This window comes from Peromyscus maniculatus, chromosome 21 (assembly GCF_049852395.1).
Source record: "Peromyscus maniculatus bairdii isolate BWxNUB_F1_BW_parent chromosome 21, HU_Pman_BW_mat_3.1, whole genome shotgun sequence".
Lineage (NCBI taxonomy): Eukaryota > Metazoa > Chordata > Mammalia > Rodentia > Cricetidae > Peromyscus > Peromyscus maniculatus.
Window position 1 is genome coordinate 23,622,750 of NC_134872.1, and position 20,891 is coordinate 23,643,640.

Here is a 20,891-nt window from a genome sequence, read left to right on the forward strand (position 1 = left end):
GTAGTAGAATACACGATATGTTTGCAAATCATTCTGTTTTACAAATGGGAGTATGTAAAACACATTCACAAAAAGCAAAAATAAAAGGAAAGTTAAAAACCTCATCACCAAAAAACTTAACTAGCCACCAGCATCTGCACAATACAACCTAATTCAGTTAGCAGTCCCATGGGATGTCTTTGTCAATTATCAGTGCTAAATATTCCCTGTCATCCACTGAGTAGAGACCAGAGTTCCTGCTCAATATACCATGCAATATGCAGGCCAACATTATACAGCTCTGTCAACAAGACAACTGGTAAGAAGTCTCTCCTCACATAGGTGCTTTGTGCAAAGATGTAGAACCCTGGCTCAGACTGACCTCAGGGGCTCTCCAGATTGTAAAGGCAGAACTCTCTAGTGTGCTTGTCTGATTCTTGATGTTTCTCTTGCTTTCAGCCATTCTCAATGTAATGATAAGCAACAGAGTTACAATGGGGAGTTCTACTCCATCCCACAGGACCAGACAGAAAAGAGGGTCACTAAATCGATTCTTGCAACTGTATTACTTTATCATCAGGGAAAGTGGCTCAATAATTTGTATCTAAACCTCAAGATGTTAGGTCAATTATTTATAGTGCTCTTTTTAATTTTAGTAAAAAGTAATTTTAGTCAGTCTGGCTGGAGAATTAAAAGCTGCTATCAAAGGACAGAAAATAATTTTTCTTCATACACAAGGCTTTACTAACCTATACCTTTTCCATATTCAGGAAGGGCATACAATTTTCTATTCAATTTTATTTATATTTTATGTGTATATGTGTTTTGCATGCACATGTATGTAAGTATGTATGTATGTGTATGTATGTATGTATGTACACCACATGTGTGCTCAAGGAATCAAAAGAAGATGTCAGATCCCATACAACTGGAGTTAAAGACTGTTGTGAGCTGCCATGTGGATGCTGGGAAGCAATCCTAGGTCCTGTGAAAAAGTAGTCAGTGATCCAGTGATCTTAACTACTGAGTCATCTGTAGATCCCAATGTACTTTTTAAAAGGCTGGTAAATTTAACCAGAAAAGCAAAAAAACAATATTTCCTCCTCTTGTATATTTGCTTCATCTTTGTCTATAAAAATATACATCAACTATAAATAATAGCATGGATTTATTTTTCTCTCCATGTTACTCTCTTATATTATTATTATATCTAATATCTCTGTTGTTTATCTCATTGATACTACTTGTGAATTTACAAAGTACTCTTTTATACAATAGATATTTTAAAGCTAATATTTTATTTACAATTCTTGACATTCTTGTTAGATATGTGTGCATTCAAATTACATTGAAAACTGGAATCATAGTGTATATGTTTATGTTTCTAATGTCAGAATCTTACTCTAGTATGAAATCTCCCTATGCCTCTTAAACACGGTTTCATCACAGAATTGCATCTATTTCCTTGCTTGTAACAGGACCATTATATGTTATCACTGTCCTTTTGGTGTTTTTCATTTTGAATGTATATATGAATACATAAGGGTGTCTAAGTCTGTGTGCATATGTGTCTATGCATATGGAGTAGTCCATGGTGATTATGTTTTGGTCATTTTCCATATATACGTGGCAAATTTTTAAATGACAATAGAAAGCTCTTTGATAGAGTTTTCCTGTGGCTATTAATACAGTACTAATATCTGTATAAACAATATCAGTCACTTTCCCAAAATATCTTACCAATAAGGGCCATTATATTTATTTTTCAAATTGATAATAAGATGACATTTATTGGTTATTATTCTTAGAACAGTGTAATGTCTATTGAGGTGGATTAACTATCTAGCTGCTTATCATTTTGTAAGCCTTCTGTGGCAAGGGGAAGCATGGCCATATAAGCAGGCTGTCAATTGTAGCCTGCCTAAAAAGCCAATATTGAAATTATCAAGTGTGTCTACAAAGAAATTGTTGACCATGAGACCTGGAAAAGTAAGTAAAGCAGACCTGCAGCTATAATTGAATTGGAGGAAGAAAATGGCCACTGAGTAATGGATAAAACCGTAAAGTTTAGAAGGTTGTAATCTTATCACAGAGAGCCATACACAGAGGATGATTTCTATTCTAGGTTGTAAATTTCAAATCTGCCTAGTTGACTCCTATTTTTGCTCTTCTAAAAGACCACTCAACAGGTTATACTTAAAATTAATTTATTTATTCTATCATCTCTAACCTGCTCAACTCAATGTTTTCCATACAATAAAAATAGCTAGAACATTTTTGCAGTAATAAGCCCCCAAATATCTTAGATTGCTCATGACTCATCTCTCTGCATGTTTTATATCCAAAATCCATCCTTTAGAAAATCTGAGTGGTTCATACATCATGATATATGCACAGCCAACAATTTCCAAACCCTCTATTTCTAAAATATAAGTGGGAACCTCTATCATTTGTCATCTCTATGACAGTTATGGCTTTGTAACCTCCTACTTCTTCCTATATCACACTCATATTGTTTTCAACACAGTATTCAGAATGTCATGTACAAAATATTACAGATCATATCATTCCTGGACCAAGGCTCTCCAATGGCTCTACCTTCTACTTAAAATGAAAACCAACATTTTACAGTATCTTTCTATCTGATGAGAACAGGATTGTTTCTGAATTTCAGACTTCCCCCTGTATAGTAGTTAATTAATATTAGTTGTCATTTTGACAGGATCAAAAAATATCTATGAGACAAAACTCTGGGCGTGTCTATAAAGGATTTTCTTCACAGATTAGGTTGAGTTTGAAAGAATCACTCTAAATGTGGACAGCACTATTCCATGGAACAGGGTCTTGGACTGAATATGAAGTGGAAGGCAAATAGAGCACCAGTATTCATCAATCTTGCTTTTCTGGTTATAGATAGCATCCCTTCCTCACATGTTTGATTATGGTGATGAAAAAGGAACTAACACAGAAAAATGGTACTGAAGGATGGGACTGTTGCTGTGATTAACTTGGCAACTGGTTGTTGGACCCTGCCAACTGGCTTGCAGGAGGACTGTGAGAGAGTTTAGAAATTGGGTTAGAAAATCCCTAGATCCTTAGGATATTCCAAGCAGAACTCAATGGGTCATTGTGGTGGGAGTTTAGAAGAACAGAATTTCAAGACAGAGATGGATAATATAGGCATTGACCATGAGGTCATCAGATAGGGATAACAACACTAACGGGAGATAAGGTAGAGGTCTGTTGAGCTATATTCTAACCAAGAATCTACTACACTGATCTTGTGTCATGATAACTTGTGAGACTGAACTTGAAAGTAATGGATTAATATGCTTGGTGGGAAAGTTCGAGACAGATGGCTTTCAGGCTGCTATATGCCTACTGAATGGAGAAGAACAATATGAAAAGTGTTCAGTTTGGTAAAGAAAAAGAGTGTGGTCAAGATGAAAGTCACAGATAAAGTGAGGCTATAGCATCTATAATTGCTAACCACATTGAGGCCATCAAAGAGAAAATCTGTGCTCTGTACAGGGACAACAAGAAAAATGATGTGAGAGTTATTCCCCTTTCATCCATGGTTCTATCTTGTAAGATGAAAATTCATTTGAAATGGCAGAGTCTAAACTGAATATGTAGCTCATGGCATTCCCAGCTCAAACCAGCAGCATTGCAGTATGTTTGTCCAAGGTCAGCACACCAAGGCCAATGTGTCTACAATCCAAGGAAGCCACACTTTTCCCCAAAGTGGCAGCAGGATTTGACAGTGTTGTCCACATGCTATTGGCTTTATAAGCAGATTGATCCAGAAATTAAGGTCAGGGGCTTGTGTTGTCTTGGTCTTCCAAAGAGCTCTAAGGACAGGCAAATGTAGAGCAGGGTGAGACTTACATTTACATTTCAATACATACACTCATGTGTTACACATACCAGACAATGAGATGATGACCAAGAAAGGCTGTAGGTAGAAAGTGAAACTGTCCCAACAGAGAGGTTATAAGTTTTCAGGTGGCAGAGCTGAAACGATGGTGCTGTCAAGCCCTTTGGAGCTGCAATAATTCCACTGTGAGACCGAGACACTGGACATGGAGCTGTAGATTTTGTTATTTGACTTGGTGACTTCTGGTCTTGCTCTGGTCCAATCTGTCTCTTCTGTGCCCCATTCCTTGTTACTCTCTTGAAGAATGGGAGTATTTACTCTCTACCATTTCACATTGGAAGTATGCACTTTTGTTAAGTTAACGGGGCTCACAGGTAAGAGGCATCTTGATTCTCAAAAGACACTCTACTTAAACGTTTGAATAGTTTTGAAATTGTTAAAGACTATGGAGAGTTTCACTGAATTGATTTTATATGATGACATGCCTATGAGCATGTGTAAACAAGGGTATGCAATGACTAGACTTGATAAGTTACTGGGAATTAGAGACACCATTGAAACAATCCTCTGGGCATCTCTGTGATGGACTTTTCACTAAAACAATACAGTGATGTGAGCACAGTCATTCATTTATTTCCATTCCCTGACTGCAGATGCAATGGGACCAGCTGCACTAAGCTCTTGTTGCTATGATTTCTATGTCATGGTAGAATGTAGCATCAAAGTATGAGCCTCACTAAAACCCTCTTTCCTGAAGTGCCATTTTTTTCTGGTATTTAGCCACAGCCATAAGGAAAGCTATCAATACAAAATAGAAACTTATAACTTAAAAGTGGTATTATTAAGTGTCAGTTTAATAAGGGGTAAACTGGCAATGATTGATATTGGTGGCCAACATCACAGAATGCATGATCCAGGAAACAAACACCTAGACACATTTATGAGTTTTGAGATTGGGTTGAGTTGGGGAGATACACCTTGAATGAGGACAAAACTATTACATGGGATGGAGTCCTGGATTTAATTTTAAAAAGGAAGAAAATGAATGAGCCAACAACCAGCATGCCTTGCTCTCTCGTAACTCAGATGCAATGTGACCAGGGATGTCATGATGGGTTGTACATCCCCAAACTTTAATTAATTGATCCTTCTTCCCTTAAGTATGACTTCTTGGGTATTTGGTCTCAGCAGAAAGAGAAGTGACTAGTATACTCTATAACTGTTGGCATTATGAAAACTCACCCTCACATGTAATGGGGTTCTGCTCTATCCCCAGTGCCATAGAAATAGATGATGTCCAATAGTTGGATTGGAAGGGGAGCTTAGCTACTGGCCCACTTACCTCAGTTTTATTGATGACTCTATACAGATTTATTTCCTTCCTGAAATCTCAGTTTCCCTGGATCATTTTCTCTTACAACCAAAAATGTCACTGAATTAATAGAGTCCTTGGTACCAAGTGGCTCTGCAGTGACAATCCCAAGATGATACCTGAGGTAATGATCTACCAGCCCACGACCAGACCAGGATGCCCCAGTTATACCCCTATAGAAAGCCTTGATCCGACTTCTTGTTTCTTTTTTCCCATATAATATCAAGACTTCTGGGAGAATGTTGAGAACAGATGGTCAAGTCATTGACCTCTGCCCTTCCAAGTATGAGCCCACTGTGAACAAAACTCCTTCCTTGATTTCTGGGACAGAGGCCAAGCTCAGTTTCTTGGGACTCCCTGAAACCCCAATAAAACAAGGGCATTTTTCTGTAAAGGTTTTTATTTTCTATGCAATATGCTGTAACTGCGTCAATGAGGAGAAATTACTCTAAAATTTGGTAGAGCGCTTGGCTCACTAGTCAGCAAGGATTTCACATTCTAAGATCATATAATACCACTTAAATTGATTCCCAAGTGTCATAATGAATGATTCCATATACAAATTTATGGACTTTAATTTTAATTTTGGTGATAAGAATGTATAAAAACAAGCCGGGCGGTGGTGGCACACGCCTTTAATCCCAGCACTCGGGAGGCAGAGGCAGGCGGATCTCTGTGAGTTCGAGGCCAGCCTGGGCTACCAAGTGAGTCCCAGGAAAGGCGCAAAGCTACACAGAGAAACCCTGTCTCGAAAAACCAAAAAAAAAAAAAAAAAAAAAAAAAGAATGTATAAAAACAGCATTTATAAATGCTAACAATTTTTAAGTGTAACAATAGACAAATTTGGACTATGTCACAGGAGTTATATTATTGCTAACAGTATTATCCTGAACATTCTACCCTATCTCAGACTAAAATATTATTTGGTAATCAGAATTTTTCACAAGAAAAATAGACTATGAAAAAGATATGAAACCTTTCCATTTATATATTATATATATATATATATACTCTCAAACATACTATATACAGTGTGTGTGTATGTCTTTCTACATATAAGACATACTCAAAGAGCATGCTGCTGCTCAAAGAGGCCAGAATATGGTGTCAGACACCCTAAAACTGGAATCACAGGCAGCTGTGAGCCACTCAATGTGGATGCTGGACACTGAACACGGGTCCTCTTCAAAAGCATCAAGTGATATTAACTGCTAGCCAGCACCTTTGATGCTATTAAAATTATAATTTGTGTTGTTATTAATCATTTTAAAAATTAATGGATTAAGAAAAGGCATTTAAATAATTGCCACATATAATTTTTATGTAGAACTTTCTAGTAATCCAGCATGATAAAATTTATTCATTTTAATAAAGATTCATTATTTAAAAGTGAGAGCATATTAAGATATTTAATAGTAATCTTTCCTAGATCAAAATTTCAGGAAATATTTCTTTAAACAACCAAGTATGAGAAGTTGGGGATTGAGAGAATACAGTGTTTTAAATTATTCTGTCTAAAATTGTTTGTAGTGACTCATAAAATCTAAAGAACTGTATTGAATTTCAATTCAAGTAAGAAAGTTTAAAAGAAAAAAGAAAGTGAGTATATTATTTTATAATAAATAGAGAACCTGGAATATTCACCCATATTAATTAAAAAAAATATAAACTGAGGTCTTCCAAAGATGCTATTGTGGATTACTTACTTATACTCGGCTGCTATCACATGCTGCTTGTGGAAGATGGAATGATGTAGGCTGAGATGCAAAGTTATTGTAGTTTAATAATCCTTTACCATTAACATTTGTAGCTGTCCTAATGTTTACCGACAGAGGAAGGGCATACCACTTTGGAAGAATCTAGTTTCCACCAACTCTAAAGCTATGAGGTAGAAAACTCACAGAAAATATTGCTGCCTACCTACCTGATGCCCCCACAAGTGTAAGTGGTGAATGGATTTATCTGTAGCTTTCCTTTTGCTCTGTGAAGATAAAAGACCATAGAACCTCTTCAACAGCTGAACATTTTATTCTGTGTATCCTCAATCTGTGTTCCCACCTATGATTACTCACATTTGGCTTATAATAACCATTTTTCAAGTTTTTCTTTATTTCTTAATTTCACTTGTTTAAAGACTGGTATCATCATATGGCCCAGGACGGCCTGACTCACTATGTAGCTCTGGGTAAACTTAAACTCATGGTCCTTCTGCCTCAGCCTCTTCAGTGCTCTTATGATATTAACTTCCTTTCACGGAGTATTTGCTATTTTACCTAGTCAGCAAATAACTGCTTAGATTGCTTTTCAACCGTTTTTTTTTTTTCCCCTTAGGTCCAAAAAGGGTTCCCCAAAACTGCAGTGTTGGTGACAATGTCCTAAACAGAAGGACTCTGACCATGTAAACAGAAGAATTATGATTGGGAAAACAGAAGTCTAAAGAAGGGTTTCTGTTTACCAGGGAAAATACTAACTCCTTTAATCTGCCACTGAGGTCAACTACCTCTGGAAGCAAATCTCGCTCCCAGTCAAACTGAAGAGCCCCTATCAGCTCAAAACCCCGCACCCTGCTGCTGACTGTCCTATAAAATCCACTTGCCTTTTCTGCCACTTTGCTTCTCTCCATTTCCCGAGAGATGGCATTGGCAGTTGACCCCAACATGGAACATACACATCTACATCAAAAACTTTGGTCAAATATGTCAATATAAAGAAATATCCTAGTATTAAAAAAAAGCATAAGTAATCTATGGCATTGCTTTGAGCAAGGGGTTCTGAAACATGAGTACCAAAGCATTGGCAACAAACACAAAACAGAAACAACTGTAGCAAATTAAAAAGTTCCACGTGGCAAAGGAGAGAATAAGAGATAACTCGGAGTTAGGAAGAAAATATTTGCCAATAATGCATATGACAAAAAGGTAATTAATGTTAGGAACAAAAAGCTCAATAGAAAAAAATGAAGGACTCAGACATTTCCCAGAGAATGCAAACAAATAGCCAAGAGGTACATGAAAATTTTATACCAAAAGGTACCAAAATATTCAGGATTTTTGGCTCTCAACTAAATTCTGACATGATAAGCTACCCCCTTACCCCTGTCAGAAGGACTGTTATCAAAAAGTTAAAGACATTGTTGGCAGAGGTATGGGGAAACAACCCTTAGGTACTATAAACAGACTGTAAACTAATGAAGTATATAAAAGAGAACAACATGGAGTTTCCTTGGAAAATTAAGAACAGTGTTGATATATCCTACCTTAGTCTCAGTTCTGGAAATTCATCTAAAATAATTAAATTCATGAGCCATCTACATTCCCACTTTCACTTATCTATAAGTCCTAAGGTATGGGATCAGGGGCACAGTATCAAATAAATGGCCAAAGAAAATGCAACGTATGTACTTATACAATGGCATGCTATTTAAAAGAAGGAAACTCTGTCACCTGAAACAAAATTGGCCATAGGCAAACCAAGCTAGTACAGAAATGCCACATAATCTTGATTGAGTGTAAAATCTAAAAGTGGAGCTCTCCCAGAAACATAGGATAGAACAGTCCTCACTGGAGGCAGGGAGGATCAGTGGTGGGGACTGGGAAGATGTTGATCAAAGAAAACAGAGTTTCAATTAGAAAATAGCAATAATGTGTGTGTGTGTGTGTGTGTGTGTTTACAGAGAATGGTTTGCATTTAAATTAAGCACTTCATATTTCAAAACTGTTGAGTAAATCTTTTAAAAGTCAACACAAAAATAATGACTGAGTGGCAGACCTGCTAAACAATTTGAGTTAATCATCCCACTTTGTAAATGAATACATGAAAACATCATATTGTATCCCTGTGTGTAGGAAGACTTATTATTTTCCAATTGAAGAAAGAATGTTGCAGATCTGTGTGTCTTACACAGCCAGGAATAAGAAGGCACCTGAAGGGTTTGGCAAAGTGGCACAGTAGTTATTGTTTCCTGGCATAAGTTGTAAGCAGCCATTCATTATTTTAGAGTAGTGTCCTAGCAGTTTAGAAAAAGATTGATCAGGCTCACGTAAACTGTTAGGAAGGAAGACCTGCTTGCACTGTAAGACTGGAGACTGGAGCTTTTTTGAAAACAAGACACCTCAGGAGGAAGTTTTCCTTACCACCTGTATCCATTACTTTTCTTGTGGCTGTGGCCAAATGCCTGTTAAGAAACGGCTTAAAATGGGAAAGGCTATTTTGGTTTACAGGTGAGTTAATAAAGTTTGTCATGGGAGTCAAAGCTTGTTTGGCAGGAATCTGTTACTTTCTTCTGTCAGAAGACAAAAAAAAAAAAAAAAAAAAAAAAAAAAAAAAACCAGGAAGTGGGATCATTAAATAATCCCAAAGCCTGTGCCAGTTACCTAATTCCTCCAGCAAGACTTCAGCTCCTAAAGGTATTCCATAACCTTCCAAAACAGCAGTACCTGTTGAGCACCAAGTATTCAAACACATGCACCTATGGGAGACATGTCACATTCAAACGGCACGTCAGCCTTTGTAGATCACAAGATACATGTGTAACACACAGTAGCCTAACACCCGAAATGTGAGAGAACTGAGATAAGCATGCTTCCTTGTACCAATAGCTTAATAGATTGAACTCCAAATTCATAAGTCAGAGGACAAACTTCAGTATGAAAAATTCCACACGAACAATGGATGTTATGGCAGGTTGTGAAATGTTTATGTCACTGGTGCATGATTGACAGAGACCATTAGATAGGAAATTTCCCCAAATTCTGGGCCAATGTAGAACCCTACTGAAGAATAAGTATTTACTGATGAGGGGGAAAAGGGTGCTGATGGACTGTGATCCTCAACAGTAGAGAAATGGTGGAGAAGAAGACAAAAGCATAATAGTAACTGGGGTAGAATAAGATGGGTCTGGAGAGAAACGAGAATACGAATATGTGGAGGATAGAAGCAGGCACAGATTCTAAAGCTCCTTCACGCGGGGCAATATTGAACTGAATGTAATGGTAACAGCAAAAAAATGGCACTCAGATTCAGGTTCATTTTTTTTTAAAGTGTGGTGATTGTCTTAGGGCTTTTAATTGCTATGAAGAGAAACCATGACCATGGAAACTCTTAAAAAAAAAAAACATTTAATTGAGGTGGCTTGCTTACAGTTTGAGAGGTTCAGTCTGTTATCATCGTGTTGGGGAGCATGATGTCCTGTAGGCAGACGTGGTGCTGGGACAGTAGCTGAGCGTCTGACATCTTGCAGGCAACAGGAAGTCAACTGGGCAGTATCCTGAGCATAGAAAATCTCAAAGCCTGGCCCCCACGGTGACACACTTCCTCCAACAAAGCCACACCCACTCCAACAAAGCCACACCTCCTAATAGTGCCCCTTCCTATGAAATTATGTAGGCCAATTACAAAGTACCATAGCAGTAAACATTATATGCCTTTGTAAACATCATGTTTGTTTAAGGGAGAAAATGAGAGGGAAAAGTGGAAGCAGGAGTCGATGTCAGAACCCGATGCAAGAATGCAGTGATAAATGCCAGTACCTGAACTAAGGAGGTGAGCACAACATCCTTAATGCTCCCCTGAGCATGAATGAACTTTCAATAATTCCTCATTGGACAACAGGATTCTCTACCTCCACTTTTTAGAACATCCACTTTACAACATTTAGGACTGTAAATTATTTCTTTGCTTCTTTAAGAAGCAAATTTTTTTAAAAGCTTCTTGCCCATTTTATAGCCTATAAAATGTCTTTTTCTAGAAGGTGGGGACCATCCATTTGAAATCGAGTCAAACTAGATTCTCTCTTATTTTCCCAGTTTTTCAGATGAGTAGGAACCTGCCTTCAGAAGGCACATTTCATCATGGAAAGATAATTCATCATTGTGTATTTTTTTTAAGTACAGTTGAACAAGGACTGCATTCTGACTTGGGTTTCCTATCACAATAAACTAGGCCAAAATCTTTCCTGATGCAAGTTCTTAATAGCAGGAATTATGAAATAATAGATAAGTCTAGAAAAATGTAAGAGAACAGGACAAGCAGAATGCATTTTAAGACAAGCATTGGAAAGACTACAAAATTACTCTTTGATTTAGAGCAGAAGTTGTTGAATTTTTAAAATGCCATAGGACTACATATTTTGAGTAAACTTGTTAGGTATACTGAGGCAATTAACCTTGGAAATAGTGAGTATCACACAGGTCTATGAGCCATCAAAGAGCCACGCCTGTGTCAAAGTGTAGGAAGGGTCTATGAGAGAAGATGGCACCAGAGCACTGAGCTAATGTATTAACAAATCTCAGTACTACATGAGAATGTCTAGGAAAAATGGAAAGGACTGGAGAACCTTGAAATACAGAACAGAGGTTCCATCAAACCTACCGTTTATAAATATCGAGAAGGGCCTGGTGAAATACATAAGTCCATAAGTGCTTCCCTTGCAAACATAAGGACCTAAGTTTGATCCTCATAACTCACAAGAAAACTGGTTGGCATAGTGCCCTCTTGAGATCACAACATTGGGAAAGTGGGGACAGCAGGTAGCCAGCTTGCCAAATCTTCTCAGTAAACTCAAGGACAATACTACAGCCTGTCTCTAAAGTTAAAGCTGGATGACACCTGAGGAGGTGACCTATGGAACCTCACATATATGCATATAACATACACACACACACACACACACACACACACACACACACACACATCCACAGACATACAGACATACAAACAAACACACTTACACATGCGTACACAAGAAATTCTAGGACAAATACAAGATGTAGAAAAGCAGAGTGATGGACTGAAGGAAATCTGAGATGAAGGACACTCATGATCAGAAAAGTCACAGCCTTCTGTGGAAGGGCTGCTGCATCATGTAATTTTACCCAGGTCTCCTTGCACTGATTTTCATAATAACCCAAGCCAAATTATATCATGAAGCAAGTAATGAGGTCACAACTCTTCATGTGCTATGTGGTAATTCAGTATACATTTATATTGAAAGCATATTCTGATAATAAATAGGGCTTATTAAAACCATTCCATTCTTTTTTTTAAGTAAACCATCCATCCGTGGCAGGTTTTTTCATACTCTCATAGTGGAGGACATTCGGCTAACTGCCTGTAGACAAGCAATAATGAGGTAGTTATTGTTATCACTAGCAAGAACTTGCAGTGAACATCGACAGTTTTTTTTTTTTAACCCACCAAGAATCATTTTAAGATTTGATATGCTCCAATTCATTTGCTGCTGTTGACATTTTGAGGTTGTGCCCAGTAACCTAGGCAACTGTTCTCATTTCTTTCTTAATTTGCTTCTATTTATAGAACTTATATGGGTTCAATGGCCTCAAAGATCTTTCTTTAAAGCAGAGTAGGTATACAAACTATGATATCCTCCTGGGCGTGGGTAAATATTAAATAAGCGATAAACTCGCAAATAAAGGCTGCTGCAATTTATATGGTTTGGGAGCCCTTTCAAAAGTGGCAGGACTTCATGCCAAAAGATGAATTGACAATGGTTGAAATTAAAAATGTAAGTGCTTCATTTTGTTACTCATGTACACAAACAATTCTAGTAATTAGAGACCACAGCTTCAGGTGCCTTCAAAAAAACCTCTGGCTGCATTAAATACTACTGAATGAGTCTCCTTTTACCAACCCTTATCTGTAAGCAGTCATGTTCTGGTTTAATTGTAGGAGACAGGGCAGACTTTAAGCTTTACTGGCTTTTAAGCTGTGTGGGTGGAGGGAAGTAACTCTGGGCAATCTTGGGCTGGGATGGAGCAAATTAACATTTTTAAATGTTTTCCTTAGAAAACTATTCCTGCAGTTCCAGGATGAGATTTCCTATCTCTTTCTCTTAATCTGTAAATATCATAAAATATTGGAATTCAACATCTGTGTAACTTTGAGGTGATTGAGAACACCAGCATGAGACTTTCCTGTCTCCGCTGGAACTATACACTGCTGTGGGATGTTCTGTATGTTAAATGTGCTGCTCTGATTAGCTAGTAAATAAAACACTGACTGGCCAGTAGCCAGGCAGGAAATATAGGTGGGACAAGGAGAGAGGAGAATTCTGGGAAATGGAAGGCTGAGTCAGAGAGATGCTGCCAGCCACCACCATGAAAAGCAAGATGTAAGGTACCAGTAAGCCATGAGCCACGTGGCAATTTATAGACTAATAGATATGGGCTAATTTAAGATATAAGAACTAGATAACAAGAAGCCTGCTGTGGCCATACAGTTTGTAAGCAATATAAGTCTCTGTGTGTTTACTGGGTTGGGTCTGAGAGGCTGCAGGACTGGCAGGTGAGAGAGATTTGTCATGACTGTGGGCCAAGCAGGACCCGAGAAAACTCCAGCTACACTCCACCACTTTTGTGAGGTTATATATTTGTGAATTCTCCCTTTTTGTAAACGTACCCTTGCAAAGGTGGTTGAGACTTCTGATGAAGACAGAATTCATGGATCATCAAGCTACTTTCCCAGATGACAGGACCAGGTCTCCAATCAATATTGAAAATGCAAAAACTTGACATTTCTTGGATTATATTCTCTGACTTACTCTAGTGTAAAGAGTTGACTGGTCTCTGTTTTAGCTCCATGTTACCTATGTAAACATATGTGTTCTGGTATCATTGGGAATCACATCAAAGGCAAATTCCTTTTAAACTCTTCAAGTGTCTCCTGATTTTGTTCCCTTTTGAAACAAACAAACAACAAACAAAACAAAACAAAACAAAAAAACACTTCAAAAGACTTTTCGTAGCAGAGTATCTAGGATGTCAAAAATGTTCAGGACCATGAAACCAAGTGTCTTGCTGTACTTCCTTAGCTAGGGGATATGTGTTCCAATGGATGCCTGAAGCTATACACGGTATCCAATTTTGTATTTATATATGCTTTTCCTATGCATACACCTTATTGTAAGGTTGAATTTATTAATTAAATGGATTGTTACCAGGCAACAAAATAGAATACCTGTAGCAATGTGCTCAAATTGCCAGTATTGCAACTTTTGTAACTTTGGACCAATATGAAATAAAATAATGATAACTTAAGCACAAGGCTGGAATGGAATACCATAAAATTGACCTGAGAATTGAGATGACGACATGGTGGCTGATGGAATGGTGTGTATACAGGATGGATGGGCTGAACAAAGGGTGATTTAACTCCCATGTATGATGGAGTAATAGTGAGCACATATAATTAAAAATGTATGAGTGGTTTATTTCTGGAAATGTCCATTTAAAATTTTTGGCTAGGTTCAGCTATGGGTCAATGAAACCTCAAGAAGTAAAATTATGGAAGATTATTGAATCTTATACTATCAGAATACCATGAAATAAAAATTGATAGAATATATCCTCTGTGCTAAGAACTGAATTAATTTCTCACATATCTAATTTATTCTTGAAAATTCACACAAAATAGATACTGTTATAATTTTACAAATAAGAAAACTGAGCATCAGAAATAAAATGCTTTCAAAGTCTATTGTTGTAAGTAATATAGCAAAGACTTGAATCTATTCTTATGTGACTCTCAGTACCATACTCTTGACTTCTACTTTGTCAGCATTGAGAGAAGCTGGATCCCTTCTCCCTACATTTCAATCTCTACACTCTTTCAATTCACTTTATTGAGCATCTCTAAATACATAGCTGTACCGAGAGGGTTTGAGAAGCATTCTCTCAGCTGCTCTCTTACTAATGCTGAGACAATTTCCTGAGCCTTAGCTGCCCTTGTTGTCCCCATGGCAGAAGATAAATCAGGGAACTATGTGAGAAATTAGATTTCTCTTTTTTTCTATTATTGAAACAAAACAAAAAGTCAGCACACTAAGAGGTCATGTGCAACATAACTGCCTCTCCTCTGTGAGTTCCACGCTGGGAGATTTGAGTTTTACTCCCAACAAAATGCCCTGCCATCCTACTCTAGTTGCCTAAAACTCATTTATCAAGGGGACGTAATCTACCACAGGAGACTGAGTGACTGGGCTTTACCAGGTAGATGCTGAATATGAGTCAACAAACCAATTTTCCTGTTGATGGAAGATCTAGGACTGAAACATTTAGAAACTCATAAGACTCAAACAGGTATGATTTTATGACATGATCTTGGGTTTCACAAATCATTTTCCCAGTGGACAGTTGTACTATCACTTCTATCCTGAGTCATCTGCCATAGTAAATGTGCTATTCTAGAAAGTGTGCATGTATATGTGAGACCATAAAACCTGTGATTTTGTCACGATCAACATGACTGGCATAAACTATTTAAACTCCTTGAATCTCATTCTCAACTTTCCAAATTAAGGAGAGAATAATAATAAACACAAAGTCCAAGTCTTTTGTTAAAGAGATACAAACTTGGAGATGCTGTATGGACTTCAATATGTTACTCAGTGCTCAGAACTGCTGTGTTTATAGAAAAATATAACTTATCATGGATTTAGTTTAACCTTAAGAAAAGGTGGATTCATAAAAGCTTTACTATAATAAGTTTAGGAAGTAAGTCTATAATAAATTTTAACAGAAATCTATTTTCATGCCTCTTTCATTTTGAGACTTTAAGATGAAAAATCGTATGTTATATTTAATTAAAGAATGAACAGAATAAACAATAATCTCTGTGAACAATCTTCTGCAAATCTATTATACAATTAAGCTCCTGTGCCACTGTGGAACTTGTTCAGTAGATATAATCACACTGTTGGTCCAGAGAATTCCCATGCTCAATATTGGGATAATCATGTTTGCTTGGCGCTCAATTGCCACTTTATAAGGCCTACACTATTGGTCATTTAATATTTGTCTCTCATTGTCTACCGACTCTGAATCGTTATTTTTAGTTATAGACCTTTACAATACCCAATGGCATTTGCAGCTGATGACAGCTGTAACAGATGATGCTGAGCTAAAGCTACTAGGAGTGAAACACAGAAAATAAAATGATAATAAATAACTGTCACTCAATGCCTAAGTAGTGTCTGAAATTGGTTCTAGTACATGTCCAATATAACAGAGCATGCATAATATAAGAAGAAAAAAAATGTTGAGTCCTTCATCATGCAAGGGACAAGAAGTGTTGTGCCCAGATCGCGACCCCCAGAGAGACCACCAAGGACGAGCAAGCCGGAATGCAAAAGCAAGGTTTAATCGTGGATATCCAAAAGCAATACAAGCCTAGGCAGGGACTTCGTCCAACAGATCCAACGCAGTGGAAGCTGGAGGAAGTGCCCACCTGTCTGCAAGCTCAGTTTTTAAAGGGAAAAATCACAAGGTTACATCATTTAGGGGGTGCTAGTACGGGTACAATTCTGATTGGCTTGTGTCTAGGAATTCCAGAAATCACAATTCAGTTTTCCTTCTAAGGAAGTAGTTGCCCACCACCATTTTTCATTGGCTGCCCCCCATCTGGTGATTACCCAGTCACTATGGAAACTAGGGTTGGGACATTCTATGGTCAAGCAGTTGCCTAGGGGGCTAGGGAGAGGACATTCCATAGTCCGGCAGCCATTACCTCCTGACTACCTTCACTATGGAAACTAGGGTTGGGACATTCTATGGTCAAGCAGTTGCCTAGGGGGCTAGGGAGAGGACATTCCATAGTCCGGCAGCCATTACCTCCTGATTACCTTGTGACTCTGTACTTTTACACTTCCTGGTTTCTGGAATCTGAACTGACTGGTCTCAGTAACTTCTGGCCTGTTCCAGTAACTTATGGCCTGTAGCTAAAAGGAGCAGTCTTAGGCCTTTACAGTCTTAGGCCTTTAGTTTTGGGGTGAGAGCATTTTGGTCTTATTTTGGTTCCACAGAAGGAATCTAGACATTTGTCTTTGCAGAGATGAGGAAATCAACACAAAGCATGGTATAAGTGTTCAAATGATTCTCAGAAAAATCCATGATGAATTTTATGACATTTTCCCAAAGTACTGGTGTTCATCAAATGCATTTAAAAAACAGTCTAATGGACACAAAAACAAGCAAAAATTCTGAGTGTAATGGAAAGATATGATCCTAAGTTGGACTTAATAAATAGGCCATCCTAGTAGGAACATGGAAGACAATAATGCTAAGGGTGATTTGGTTTTTGGTAACCCAGTTCAAGAGATTTCAGAGGGACAAATAATTAGAGATTAGTTGTGTGCTATTTTGGCCAAAACAAAACAATGTAGCCGTTTATTGTCTTTGTACTAAAATTTTACCAGAGGCTAAATTGAAGAATTTTAGATTAATGTCCTTGGCAAATGAGATTTCAAGACAGCCTAGTATTGACTGTGTCATGTGGTTATGGGTATTCCATCTTGTGCAGAGCTACAAAGAAAAAGAACAAGTGAGACAAAGAGAAATACAAACTATTCAATTTGAGGAGAAAAGGAGCACCAGGGAATGTAATGCTGGAGCCCAGGCTTGTACTCAAAGAGATGAATAGTTTAAATAAAAGCCTGATGCTAAATGGACTAAAAAGAGTATTAACCTCAGGGTGAGACCCCACCCAGCTAATCCTGTAATCTGTGAAAGGAAAAGGCCTGAGGTGTTTCTAGGCCTAAACAACAACAGGAAGACGATGTAAATGGAAATCAAGGAGGGAACAAAACCACAACTGGAAACTGATGCAAATAAAAGTCACGGAGGGGCTCAGGTTCCAGCCCCAGCAAGCAGAACTTGGCAGCCTCCACCACATGGTTCTGGATCTAGAGACAGACTGTAGGAAAGAGGTTGTGAAATCCTTCTCCTTGCTTAAGGAAAGATAATGACTGGGGTCAGATGCATGACAGGGGAGTCCCTACATAAAGGCGCAGAGCAGCTATTGTTTGAAGCTATAAAGGTGAAGCCTGGATTGCATTGGAGAACCCAAGATGTTAGAGATGCCAGAGCCATGGGATACCCACCAAGGAGAGCTGATAATGGGGTATAGCACCAGTCCAAGAAAAAAATAAAGTGTGTTGCACTCAGCAAAGCTAGATGGAGTGGGAGATTTGAACAATGCTTTGACATAACACTAGGAGATGCAGAATTTGGAGTTTGCCCTGCCTTTTTTTTTTTTTTTTTTTTTTTTGGTCTTGTTTTGGTCCAGTTTTCTTCACTATGCCCCTTTCAGCTCTTTTAGAATACTAATGTATATTCTGTGCCATTCTATGTTGGAAGTGTGTGATTTGCTTTTTGTTTTTACTTTTCAGGGGATGACAGTTAAAAGATAGCCTTTAGTCATAGAAGAGACTTTGGATTTTGAACTTTTAAACAGTGGTGAGACTGTGAAAGATTATGGGGACTTTTGAAGTTTGATTCAATGCAGTTTGAATTATGATATGTCTATAAACCTAAGGGGACCAGGGAGTAGAATGTGATTTGAATGAGAATGGCTCCCATAGGCTCATAAATTTGAATACTTGGTCACCAGAGAGTGGGACTGTTTGAGAAGAATTAGAAGGGTTAGTAGGTGTGATCTTTTTAGAGGAAGTGTGTCACTGGGGTTGGCCTTTGATGCTTCAAAAGACCATGCCTGGCTCAGTCTTTCACTCTCTTCCTCTTGCCTGTAGATCAGGAGGATGTAAAGCTCTCAACTACTGCTCAAGCACCATGTCTGAGTTCTTCCTGCCAGAATGGTCATGGACTAATCCTCTGAAACTGTGATCAAGCACCCAATTAAATGTTTTCCTCTATAAAAGTTCCCTTAGGCCGGGCGGTGGTGGCGCGCGCCTTTAATCCCAGCACTCGGGAGGCAGAGGTAGGCGGATCTCTGTGAGTTCGAGGCCAGCCTGGTCTCCAAAGCGAGATCCAGGAAAGGCGCAAAACTACACAGAGAAACCCTGTCTCAAAAAACCAAAAAAAAAAAAAAAAAAAAAAAAAAAAAGTTCCCTTAGTCATAATTTCTTTTCACAGCAATCAAAAAATAACTAAGACAGTTATGTAAGTTTATGCCTCCTTAATTTTAGTTAAGCTGAGATGCTAATATCAAAATATTACAAAGTGAATATGAGATTTAATAAAGTGAATGCAAAATTACTATTTCTTGTACCCAAACACCCACCAAAGCAGAACATAGCAATAGAAGGTAGTTGATTGGGAGACTAGATTATGGCAACCATCCCAGCAGCTGAAGGAAAATAAGTCAGGAAAGAAATGAGAGCTGATAGACCCAAAGAAATATTACCAAGCTATACATTGCTACAGACCTTTAAGGTCAGTTCCAAAGGGGAGCCATTGGACTATACTTAAGAATATCCAATGTGTTAGTGAAGAATGAATTGGAAGAATGTTAATACCTAACACAAAGGGTTGGAAGTACAGATATATGATTCACAATGATTAAGCATTTTCCAAAGGAATTCCTCATCATAATTATAGGTAAGGCTCAGGGAAAGACAGGAAGAACATCTGAGTCATTTGGAATATACAAAGTGGAAAGCTAAAGCAACAGAGGTATTAGGTGAAATATAATTTTGCTTCCAGTGGATCTGATGGTCAGTGCTCTGTCTTGTTACTGTTTGCAGTGAGGTAATCACACAGATTTACTGAAGAGAAACTAGATTGTTATGGGACTATATACAGATGGAAGAAAATCCACAATCCAGGGAAATTTCTAGATGATCTTAAAATTATAAGCAGTGCTAACATTCCTATGAAAGACCTATGAGAGATCCAGGAAGAAGATCAACAGGATCATCTAAATGGCTAGTAACCAGGACAAATGGAAATAAGGTAAGATTTACCTTTTCATTATACAGCTTTAAGGCTTATAAAACACTCTACTATGTGACATCTTATTTGGAGTTACTAAGGAAACATGAAAATATCTGATCTAATCCTCGTTTTCTAGATGAAGAAATATGAAGTGTCTTTCTGTTAAGGGTCTAAACCAAGAATTCATTGTCTAGTTGTATAAAGCCTGAATATAAAAACAGTCATTTTTATCCAAATGCAAAATATTCCCTTTGTTTTAAATGAAATTCCTTATAGCAGTGGCTTGTCAGCCTTGAGACCTACCTTGATTTCAGTCACATAAATATACTCCCCCAGCTACTAGAGCAGAGTTTATCTTCAGCAAAATATACATTTCTTCTTCTATTGCTACTTTTATGACTCCACCCCCTAACAATGATAGCAGCTAGATGTGAAGAAAATAACAGTTAGATACTATGTGTTCTAGACAGTTCCTAGCATGAATTAACTTCAAGAGGATTGACAACCCAAGTAGCAGCAGAAATCTGAATCTCAAGATGGAGTCTCTACCCTGTATATTATCAACTATTTTCTGACGATATAAGAATGGTATCTATTTTCAGGACAATTTATACTCAGATGAAAGAGAAACATGGACTATTCTTACTACAAAATTTAGAGAAAAATAACTTCGCGCGCGCGCGTGTGTGTGTGTGTGTGTGTGTGTGTGTGTGTGTGTGTGTGTGTTTTGAGGGAGGCACAAAAGAAAGCACTAAAGATAAGAAGAAAAGTCCCTATTACTGATTCAGTAGGAGATTTTGTTTCCTTTTATTTCAGAGTATATTTACAAAATCCTGGATCCTATTCTCTACACTAAACAAACATGCATACATTTTCACTTTCATGTTCATAGGATTTTTATACAATCAAAAGCAGTTTGGAATGATCCCTTACCAGACATTAGAGCCCTCACTCTGATTTCTCAAAACAGAAAATATTT

The 20,891-nt window shown here is 37.7% G+C and overlaps 1 protein-coding gene across 6 annotated transcripts in view; it reads right to left on the reverse strand.

The window, feature by feature from the left end:
- The window catches only part of Ctnna3 (catenin alpha 3), a 1,515,753-nt gene that overhangs the window by 138,734 nt on the left and 1,356,128 nt on the right, over positions 1–20,891 (reverse strand). For 3 of the 6 annotated variants that reach the window (XM_042266693.2, XM_042266694.2, XM_076557109.1), the window contains one exon: positions 7,153–7,209. The exons of the other annotated variants lie outside the window; for them this stretch is intronic. In XM_042266693.2, the coding sequence (XP_042122627.1) occupies positions 7,153–7,209 (57 nt within the window). The remainder of the gene's footprint in view (positions 1–7,152; positions 7,210–20,891) is intronic. 6 annotated transcript variants of the gene reach the window in all.